Source organism: Rutidosis leptorrhynchoides, chromosome 10 (assembly GCF_046630445.1).
Source record: "Rutidosis leptorrhynchoides isolate AG116_Rl617_1_P2 chromosome 10, CSIRO_AGI_Rlap_v1, whole genome shotgun sequence".
NCBI lineage: Eukaryota > Viridiplantae > Streptophyta > Magnoliopsida > Asterales > Asteraceae > Rutidosis > Rutidosis leptorrhynchoides.
Window position 1 is genome coordinate 23,256,869 of NC_092342.1, and position 11,986 is coordinate 23,268,854.

The 11,986-nt window shown below is 34.4% G+C and overlaps 2 protein-coding genes across 2 annotated transcripts; both read right to left on the bottom strand.

The window, feature by feature from the left end:
- Positions 1–217: 217 nt before the first annotated feature.
- LOC139870106 (putative F-box protein At3g10430) lies at positions 218–1,072 on the bottom strand. The gene has a single exon (XM_071857958.1). The coding sequence runs from the start codon at positions 1,070–1,072 to the stop codon at positions 218–220; it is 855 nt and encodes a 284-aa protein (XP_071714059.1).
- Positions 1,073–4,720: 3,648 nt separating this feature from the next.
- On the bottom strand, positions 4,721–5,578 carry LOC139870107 (putative F-box protein At3g10430). Its single transcript, XM_071857959.1, has one exon. The coding sequence runs from the start codon at positions 5,576–5,578 to the stop codon at positions 4,721–4,723; it is 858 nt and encodes a 285-aa protein (XP_071714060.1).
- Positions 5,579–11,986: the final 6,408 nt, after the last annotated feature.

The window sequence follows — 11,986 nt, forward strand, 5'->3', positions numbered from 1 at the left end:
CACTATAATGACCATTTGTTTGGTCACTAATATCGTTTAGTGACTAAAATCTAGTGACCACTTTTTTAATGGTAACTAAATAACATTATTAGTGATCAAATATTGAGTCGTCACTAAAAGATCGTCACAAATGAGCATTTTTCTTGTAGTGTCCATACACAATGTTCTTTATAACTTCCATCTTTGGGTTCAAGCACAACAAGATATTAGATAATCTCTAGTAGCCGACATAACCATATGATACAGCTATTTCTTTTAAACCATCACAAAGGTCTATCTCTGTAAATTCTTCAATTGTCATATCAAATGAGAGTATCAAGTTCTTCTTTTGGTAGATTTCACCCGTAACAAAAGTCCTATCAAAGCCATACCAATAAATACAACTATCTACACATACATGGCGTTGTGTCAATTCAATGGATTTACAGGGCACATTCATAGACAAACTCCACCTCCAAGACCCCGAACTTAAACTAAAAATCTCAACTTGAGGGCTGTGATTATTAATATCTTTCAAATCTGAAATAAAAGTAATTTTGACAAGTTTAGGGACACTAGTACGAGGACAGACCCCAAAACCAAAAACACTTTCGAATTCCAGATAGTTTCTATTATCATGACCAGGGACAACGACAAGAACAGATTTTTGAATCGTAGGATTCCATATAACGAATGTTTTCTCTTCATCACCTTTATAATGCCAGTAAGTATATTCACACAAATCGACGCACAAGCAGAGCACACCTTGAGAGCTACCCAATATACTTGGATCGTGACCGAGTAGTCGTCTAATATTCGATGGAACAATCAAGGAAAACTTATGTTGGGGAAAACTACCATCATCCACAATCAAAACATATTTTGTTTTAGTTGGATTCATGGATGATCTGTACCTTACAAGTACACGATGCTGCAGCTGATCGTTGTTGAAGTGATAATTAGCGATGAACTCCGAGTTATCGATTAATGACTTCCATGATTTTGAAACTGATCTGAATTGAATCAATGGTTTGACAGGAAGCTTTTTGATGATTTCGATTTGAATTTCGAAAGGTATGTAATAGTCAGACATTATGACTATTGTGTTAGATGCGATGTTTGATTGTAAGGAAAGTTAGGGTTTAAATTAGGGATTTTAGACGGTGAAATAAGGTATTACGAGCGACTGTCGAGTACTTAAAGGACTGATCCTGAAGAATTGGCCCATATAAGTTTTATGTGTTACTTTTAGACGTATGATCCGACTGTGATGAATTTGTTGGCATTAATTAGTTTTAGCTATGTTTGATTTAATAATTCTGTTAACTGCTAGCTATAGTTTAATTAAGTGTTTAGCTAGTATGGGATTGGTAATTTGGAATGGGCACATGAAGGATGACCGAGTATGTGTGTCTCATGCGAATGTAATGTGTACGTGGCTAAATGGTACACGTGACCGGATGATTAGGAGTTAGTGATTAGTGGCTAGTTATTTACTATTTAGTATTTAAGAAAGTTGCAACTTGTTTTTCATTCAAGCAGTCACAATGTAGTTCTTATGCTCCATTTCCTCTTTATTTTATTTTTGCATATCAACTACAATAACTTAGTATTTCTTCGGTTAATACATTTTGTGTTTTTAGGGGCCTGTGTCCCAACAATTGGTATCAAGAGCTAAGGTGAAGCTTCAACTAAGGTCTCGTTGTTCGCCTGAAGAAACTGAACCGGGGTACAAGAATACGGTAGAACCAGGTGGGTTTGTTTTCTTGGGTGGTGGGAGAGTTTCATGAGAAGAAACTAAACCGGAGTACAAGAAATCAGTATAACCATGTGGGTTTGTTTTCTTGGGTGGTGGAAGAGCTTCTTGAGCAACATGATCGGGAAAGTTGGAGTTGTCAAAGGTGTCATTGAAGGTGTTTACAAGGTTGTCAAAACTTGTTCGTGAAAAGAGACTAACCGGGGACAATAGATCGGTATAGCCCGTGGCCAGGGCTGAGTTTCTTGGGTGGTGTAAAAGACTCTTAGAACAAGTTTGTCAAAAGAGAAAACACACGTGTGTAATCATTGTGGCTATGGAGGTTCAAACCGAGATGGCTGTGGGCGTAACCGGGGAAGAGGTCGGGAGTCCGAGTGAGTTGAGATGGTGTTGAACGTGTCCAGGAGCGCTGCGGTATATGTTACAAGTGTGGTGAACGTGTAGTGGGAAAAACTAATTAAGGGGGTGATTGTTGGCATTAATTAGTTTTAGCTATGTTTGATTTAATAATTTCTGTTAACTGCTAGCTATAGTTTAATTAAGTGTTTAGCTAGTATGGGATTGGTAATTTGGAATGGGCACATGAAGGATGACCGAGTATGTGTGTCTCATGCGAATGTAATGTGTACGTGGCTAAATGGTACACGTGACCGGATGATTAGGAGTTAGTGATTAGTGGCTAGTTATTTACTATTTAGTATTTAAGAAAGTTGCAACTTGTTTTTCATTCAAGCAGTCACAATGTAGTTCTTATGCTCCATTTCCTCTTTATTTTATTTTTGCATATCAACTACAATAACTTAGTATTTCTTCTGTTAATACATTTTGGGTTTTTAGGGGCCTGTGTCCCAACAGAATTGAGCCCACTGGGTTTTATTATTTTATATAGCTTGGTTTCACATGATAATAATATCTTTACTTTATAAAAGAACCCTGATGAAGTATATGTATTGGTATGATTTACGATTTTCAGATTGAATGATTGGTACGAATACCGATTCTTTGAAGAAATTGATGGAGATGGAAGGGAAAAAAACATAACGACCAATATACCTAATTACCTATGCATATTGATTGGAATTAATATAGAGGGGATGAATAAGATTTGTTGTCTGATATTAAAGAACTTGAACAAAATGAGTGAATGAATGTAAATCTAAATAATAAATCAAAGTTTAGGAAGAAAGAGAATGAAAAGATTTATCGTTGTTGGGGATAATGTAAAACTAATCTTTTTAAATCACTCCTTAAAGCATGCGAAGTCTGTGGGTTCCAGCGTCGGCGTCGGTGAAACTGATGGTTGGTCCTATTCTGGCTCGGAGTCGGGGTTCAACGTCGTGTGAAAGACTTTGGATTTTGACTGTTGGAGTTTATTTCAGATGATGATGACTGAATCAAAAATGTTGATATATATATTTCAGAATGAATGTGTCTTATATGCTCTGATTGTACGAAACTAAAAGAGTAAAAATTGCATAAATGGTAACCAAAGTGGACTGAATTCGGACTCACTTAATTGATCGAGATCGTCTGTTTTGGATGGGGATAAAACAAAGTGGGTTTGATACTGAAAAAGCAGGTATCCCAATACTTACATCATGGCTTCGTAAGGTGGGGCAAGGAAATGGAACTACCTTTTGGAATAAGCTAACCCATAGCTTGCATGAAAGCAGGGGTTCATTCCTCAATGAGGATGTGCTTGCAAGTTTGAAATTATTATCGAAAATCATCCAACATTTTGAAGTTTGGCGTCTGACTCCCAAAGAAGCTGTGATCATCAAATAGAAGCTAGGTGAAGGTGATGGTTTGGTTAGATGAATCTGTTAGTTAGGGTGGCAATTTAATTATAGCCCACTGCTAGTGAGCTGATTGATCATGTATTCTTGTATTCAGCTTTTAGCCGTCCTTATAATTCAATAAAAGTTAGTTTTCAAAAAAAAAAAAAAAAAAATAAAAAATAAAAAAAATTTATGATTTCGCTGAGCATAAATACCCACATCTAGCAATCCCAGTATCGATGAATTCTCCTGATTTGGGTTCACTATAACAAAACTGCATTTTGTGCACCGGTTTTTCTAAAGTCATGTAGTGTTGCTATTTCCGATGATTCAAATGGTGGCTTGATAAAGAATTGATTTCTAAAAGGGTTTGGAACCCAATCCTCCATGGTTACTTAAGGTTTTTATTGAATGTACAGAGGACTGTTCATTCTAGCCGGAAAAAGTGGCATGTAAGTCACAGTTCTTAGTTTACACACTACAATGAAAATGAAACATGAAGGATTCCAATATTATATCATAAAAACAGTTGCTATACACACAAAACAATATATTCATATTCATATTGATACTATCTATCACTACAATATCTGATTTAGTGCAACATCTAATATGTAGTGCATTTTACCTTTTCATAGAATCCAATATTGTGAGTTGGGGCATTGAAGTAGATCGGATTTGTGCCCATTTTGCCACGACACACGGGAGGATCAAGACCATATATTCACTACATGCAGGTACATAAATTTACTATGGTAAAACTTCAATTGTTGGTGGAAAATAACATATCGGTTACCTGATGTTGTTTTGAATATAATTAGCTCAGCAAACTTTAATACTTTACTTTTAATATATCTATGTTTTGGTATCCAGATAGACCCACCCATCTCTACATCAAACTATCAGGTTTAGAGAGAATATAATTCATGGTTTCATAAGGTTTTTACTAACACTGAATTTATTGAATTGAAGGTGCACATTATGACTTTTTCAATCCTTTATTCTGTTATGTTTGGATTAAAAAAAGTAGAACATATACAACAGAAAAAGAAACATGAAGAAATCCAATCCAATATTGCATAATGAAAACTGTTGCCATACACACGAAACAATTTACTAATTCTTTTCCATATCTATAAGAATCTTAAGAGTGATAACAATCTAAACAAAGTTGCAACTTTTACCAATAATAACTTTATTCTCCACTTCATGAATCAAGCAAAACTAGTGTTACAATGTATGATTTCGCTATGGAAGAATAATCACAACAAGAATTCCCAATATCACTGATTTCTCCTGACTCGGGTTCAAAAACAACTAGCTTCTTAGTTTTAATAATAGGTTCACCGGGTTTCCTAAAGTCATGTACTCTATGTATTCGTAAAGATTCAATTGGTGACTTGATAACGAATAACTTTGTAAATGAGTTTGGAACCCCATGCTCCATCCTCCATACTGAATGTTCTTCATAATATCCATCTTTGGGTTGAAGCACAACAAGTGATGTCCCTAACTTAGATATACTCAAGTAGCCGTAGCAACCGTATGCATCACCCGCATATTCTTCTTTCAAACCGTCACAAAGGTCTATTTCTGAAAATTCTTCAGTTGTCATATCAAATGAGAGTATTAAGTTCTTATTTTGGTAAGTTTCACCGGTAACAGTCCTATCGAAGGCATACCAATAGATACACTTATCTACACATACATGGTTCCGGTCCAAATCAATGGATTTACGAGGCACATTCGTAGACAAACTCCTCCTCCAAGACCCCGAACTTAAACTAAAAATCTCAACTTGCGGGGTGCGATTTTTAATAGATGGTGATCGTGAAATAAAAGTAATTTTGACAAGTTTAGGGACACTAGTACGAGGGCAGACCCCAAAACCAACAACGCTTTTGAACTCCATATAATTTTCATCACCAGGGACAACGATAGGAACCGATTTTTGAATCATAGGATTCCACAAAACATATGTCTTCGCCTCATCCCGACCTTGATACCAGTAAGGAAAATCACCGAAATCGATTTGAATTTCGAGAGGTAGGTAGTAGTCAGACATTATGTTTCGTGTGTTAGATGCGGTGTTTGATTGTGGGGAAAGTTAAGGGTTTGAATTAGGGATTTTATTTATACGGCGAAATCAGATATTAGGAGCGACTACGAGTACTTAATAAATGGACTGATCCTAAAGAATTTGGTATTTTGGCCCATATAAGAATTTGGCACGTATAAGTTTTATGTGAACCTATATAATAATTCTTTTTTGGGAAATTGTTGAAAATACACTTTTTTTTTTACTTCAAACAAAATACACTTTAGTTTTTTAAAATTGTCTTTTTACACCATTCGGTAGACGGGATTTCCGTCTACCACCTTTATCTGTCGTCTACTACTATTTTTACAAAGTAGTCGACGGTGAGATAAAGGTAGTAGACGAATTCCCGTCTACTGGCAGGGTTAGTAGACAGCGAGAATAAAACAGTAGACAGACAATTACAAAGTAGTCGACCGTCTACTGCCTTGTTATTTCTGTCTACTGCCTTGTTGTTGTTGTCTACTCCCTTGTTAGTGTCTACAAGGCATTTCCGTCTACCACTTTTATCTGTCGTCTACTACCATTTTTACAAAGTAGTCGACGGTGAGATAAAGGTAGTAGACGAATTCCCGTCTACTGGCAGGGTTAGTAGACAGCGAGAACAAAGCAGTAGACAGACATTTACAAAGTAGTCGACCGTCTACTGCCTTGTTGTTGCTGTCTACTGCCTTGTTGTTGTTGTCTACTCCCTTGTTAGTGTCTACAAGGCAGTAGACAGCAACAACAAGGCAATAGACAGCAACAACAAGGCAGTAGACGATCGACTACTTTGTAAATTCTGTCTACCACCTTTATCTCACCGTCGACTACTTTGTAAAAATGGTAGTAGACGACAGATAAAGGTGGTAGACGGAAATCCCGTCTACCGAATGGTGTAAAAAGACAATTTTTTTAAAAAAAAGTGTATTTTGTTTGAAGTAAAAAAAAAAGTGTATTTTCAACAATTACCCTTCTTTTTTCTATATTAAAATAACGAAAATTATATAACTGGGCGCTTCATCAAAAGATAAAAGATACAACTTACAATACAAACAACACGTTCAGGCTCGAGAATAGTATAACAACCCGAGATAAAGCTAACTACAATCGAGCTAAGTCAAAACCGGATAACAAAATACCGCGGGCTACAAAAAACAAACGAAACACTACTGAAACAACTATAAACATGATCTTTGTAGTGAACCCAGTGGCGGATTTGTGTAGGTGTAAACGGGGGTCACCCGCCCCGAATGCAATTTTAGTGTAAATAGATGGCAAACTCCTCCCTTCTCCAAGATCCCGAACTTCAACTAAAAAACTCAACTTGTGGGGTCTGATATTCAATAGATGGCAAACTTGAAATATAAATAAGACATTGAAATGGTCCATGTGGTTTGTACCAAAATGGTGGTTTCGTCCCTATGTTTTTTATGGATTGGTCCCAGTGGTTTGGAAAAGTTGTTGATTTAGTCCCTCTGACCAACGACCGTCAAAAAATTCTGTTAACTCTAGTCATGTGCCAGACATATGAGGGTATTTTTTCTATCCTTCATTGACATGTTTGTTGAAATGGTCTTTGTGGTTTGTATCAAAATTGTTGAAATCGTCCATGTGGTTTGTAACAAAATTGCTTCTTTCTTTTTAAGTCGCTCATTCAAAATCCGATAGGAAGCTACGGTGATGTTTGGTGGTTAACGGGGGCGATGTGTAAAAGTAGCTCAAAACACCAAATTAAACTACAAATATTTCCAGAAAGTTGTGTTGAGTAATCTTAAACGCGTCTGCAATTTTAGTTTTTCTGAATACAAGATCAAAAACGCAAACAAATTCGATTTCGGTGTCGATTTTTTGAACATAAAAACAACGATAACTCAATCAATATGAGGAATTAAAGTCAAAATCGAGTTCTAAATCTGAAATTTAAACAGATTAAACACGAATCAAGTGTTCATACAGATCTGAAAATTTCGAATCACAACACTGCTGCCCCGACTGAACGAGATCCAAAACAAAAAACGAATAGCTTTGTAAACGAGTTTGGAACCACATGCTCCATCCTCCATACACGACTTCCAACTTTGGGTTGCAGCACAACAAGAGATGTCCCTAAGTTTGATAATCTCAAGTAGCCGACATAACCGTATGTTCCAGCTATTTCTTTTAAACTGTCACAAAGGTGTAAATTCTTCGGTTGTCATATCAAATGAGAGTATCAAGTTCTTCTTTTGGTAGGTTTCACCCGTAATAAAAGTCCTATCAAAGCCATACCCATAAATACAATTATCTACACATACATGGCGTTGTCTGATCGGTCATTGTTTGACACGATCATTTGTACTTAAACATGATAAAAGTGATTACATTTAAGTGGAAAACAAGTAACTTTGATATAGTTTCTGTAATGACCCGGATTTTTCCGATCATTTTATACCTATGAGATTAATATTTACATAAATTAAACCTTACCAACATGATAAGTAATCTAAATTGTTGAGATTTATGTTTTTAAAAAGAGTTTTACACAACGTTTGACCGTCCAATTTGACCGATGATATCATGAACTATATAACATACGATAATTATACTTTTGTGTATATATATGTATTTATATATATTTAACATGATCTAAGAATGGTTTAACATCTTATTGTGTACTAATAACAATAAGTTATAAGTATACTTTGAGACTACTAACTTAAGTTTTCAAAACGATAACTATATGTGACGTTCTTCGACTTAAATACTTAAAACTTATAATGCTTATACATGTATCGTACAGATATGTATTTTATCACTTTTAAAGAATTTATATACATAAAACAATATAAGTATATTTACAAAAGATAGCTATATTTGAATCCTCGTTCCGTTTTCTCAAGATTTTTATACGTATATCTAGGGTATATGTACCCGTATCATACCCAGCTTCTATACGTATTTACAATTGGTATATACACATCACAATCACTTTATTAGCAGCCATGAGTCAGCCAATTTTGGATCTTAGCATGCATGATTAATTAATTTGGCATATTACAAGACTTTTGCACAATATTACAAATTTATACATCTTTTCACCACAATTTATACTCCATTCCATTTTCTTTTTACTACACATTTTCTCTAACCAAAAACACACTCTTAGGAACCTTAAGTGTTCTTCACAATCTCAGCAAATAACTATGAAGATCTAGCTTCAAAAATAACCCTTAATCATCATAAGAAAATCCATTCAAGAATACTTCAAAAATCCTTCCAAGTAAACAAGTTTACTTCCAACCTTTCAATCCAACTCCACCACTCTTTTGATTCTAGGATTTTTCTCATCTCTTACAGTAACTTTGTCCAAGTAACTTGAGGTAGTAACCTTATTCATAATCTTATTCAATTCATATTCATATAGCTATCTTATTTTGTGGTATAAAATTTTAACAACAAGAACAAAGTTTGAATGATTTCAAATTTGTTCGCAAACTAAATAGATCCTTCGAACTTGACTTTTAAAACACTTCAAGACCTGTAATATATCATAATGATATGCTAACTTAACAAGATATAACTTGGTTTTACAAAGAACACCTTAAAAACTGAATCTACGTCGTCGGAGTGCAACCGGGGGCTGTTTTGGGTTGGATAATTAAAAACCATCTTAAGCTTTGAATTGGAAGTTCATATTCTGGAAAAATGATATATGTTAACACATAAAAATTTCATGGTTTAACTCAAAGTGTAAGTATTTTTAGGAAAATGATCATTAAATGTTGTTTTTATGATGGAAAATGATCACTTTCATAAGTTTCACTAAAGTTTGACCTATAACTTGTGATTTCGAATACAAACTAAGGTATTATCAGTTCATATTCTTAAAATTTGACTCGATCCAAGGAAGTGGCAAGTTGAAACAACAAAAACGGAGTTGTAATGAAGAAACTACGACTAAAACAAGATCGGGTATCCGAAGCTAGTTTAGCTACGAAAATATTTGGAGAAAAATTAAATTAATCATATATTTTCTAATTAATATGATATTTCATATATATTTACTTATGATTTGATTTTATATATTTCAGGACTACCCGTAAACAACACGAGAAGATTAATCATAAGACCTCATGATTGTACGCAACACGTCATTTGACAACACGGTACTTTATGTACGCAACACGTCACTTGACAACATGGTACCATGGGTCGAGATTAATTCTGATCAATACGAATACGATGGGGTCTTTATTTATTTTATTTAAGCAACTAATTGTGGACCACTAACATCGGACTACTAACTACGGACTAAGAAAATATTAAAAGTATATATATATATATATATATATATATATATATATATATATATATACATATATATATGTAACGATTACTTAAAAAGAAAATATGTTGATATATTATATATATATATATATATATATATATATATATATATATATATATATATATATATATATATATATATATAACGATTACTTAAAAAGAAAATATGTTGATATATTATATATATGGTTAGGTTCGTGATATCTATCGGAGACCAAGTCGTGATAAATACCTTCAAGGCAAAAGTGAGTATATAGTCCCACTTTTAAACTCTAAATATTTCGGGATGAGAATACATGCATTTTATGATTTACGTTATGGACACAAGTGATTAAAAATATATATTCTACATTGAGTTGTACCACTGGCATACTTCCCTGTAACTTGATAACTATTATTTACATGAGGTATTGTAAACGCGAATCCTGTTGATAGATCTATTGGGCCTGACAACCCCAACCGGACTGGACGACCAGTATTCAACGGTTGCACAGTACTTCGTTTCGGTGACTATGGTGTAGTAAGATTTCATAATAAAGGGAATATGCGACATTGATTAAATGTTAAGTATGGTTATCAAGTGCTCAACAACTTAGAATATTTTTATTAAAACGTTTATATATGAAATCTTGTGGTCTATATTTATAACGCTGCCGGCATTAAACCTATATCTCACCAATTTTATGTTGACGTTTTAAGCATGTTTATTCTCAGGTGATAACTAAAAGCTTCCGCTGCAACATGTTGAATTTAAGCAAGATCTTGAGTATGCATATTTGTGTCAAAAATAAAACTACATATCGGAGGATTTGTAATGTAAAATATGTTGGAGGTCGTATTGTTATTATCACATGTAAAGTTTGTAAGTCTAAGATTATCGCTAAACGATAATCATTATTAAGTTGTTTAAACCTTGTATTTGTAATAAAAGCTGTGGTTTGTATTGTAAAAACGAATGCAGTTTTTGAAAAATGTCGCATATAGAGGTCAATACCTCGCGATGAAATCATATGTTATTGTATTCGTCCTTATGGTTAAGGTCGGGTTATGACATGTGGTATCAGATCGTTGGTCTTAGAGAACCAGAAAATTTACATTAGTGTGTCTTATCGAGTTTGTTAGGATGCATTAGTGAGTCTGGACTTTGACCGTGTTTGATTTAGAAAACTATTGCTTATCCTTGTTGGTTAAAAATTAATATGTGAATATTATGTGGTACTAATGTGCTAGTTGTTATGTGATAGATGTCTGGCTTAGAACTTGTTATCACATTCAGCGACTCCGAACCAGAATCTTCAGATGGTGTTCCAGTCATTAACCTGTCCGATGATGAAAACGACACCTTTGGGGAAGACTCACAATTTTCGGATGAATCAATTGAAGAGGAACCGGAAAGTGATCCTGAGGAGGAAGAAATACAGGAAATTACGAAAGACAAGTTCGAACGAGGAAAGAAACGAAAGGCTACTGAATTGGAAAATCCAAATCCCGAGTTTAGTGAGGATGTTGTGGCACCAACTCCACCAGACACTTCCACCCCTATTCCCGCTATTCTTATTAGTTCTATCCCGACATCCAGTTCTTCGGTTCCTCAGCCAAAACGCAGGGAGACAACCAGGATAACCTTTAAGCGATTTCTTTGAACACAAACGCTTTGGGTTAAATGATGCGCTGTTGTTTTAAACCATGGGATCATATAATGTTTTGTATAATATTACTAGTGTGGTTTGCTTAATGTTTGATGTAATATAAGCATATGTAAAATAGTGAAGTGTGAAATGCAATAATTTTCCATGGTTGAGTATTATTTGGGTGATAGTAATTGATTTTCGTACTAAGCTATTAAGTATGAACTTTAACGGGTAGGTACTACCCTAGGTATAATTATAAAACGCTAATAAGAAGAAAAGGATTTTATAATAATAACTGGTTCATATTATTAATAAGCTACGATGTACTGTAAATACATACTACATCTATAATATTCCATGTGAATAATTATTATTTTTTTCCATTTTTATTGAAGATTATGGCGCGATTGAACCGAATGACGGAACAAGAAATCCA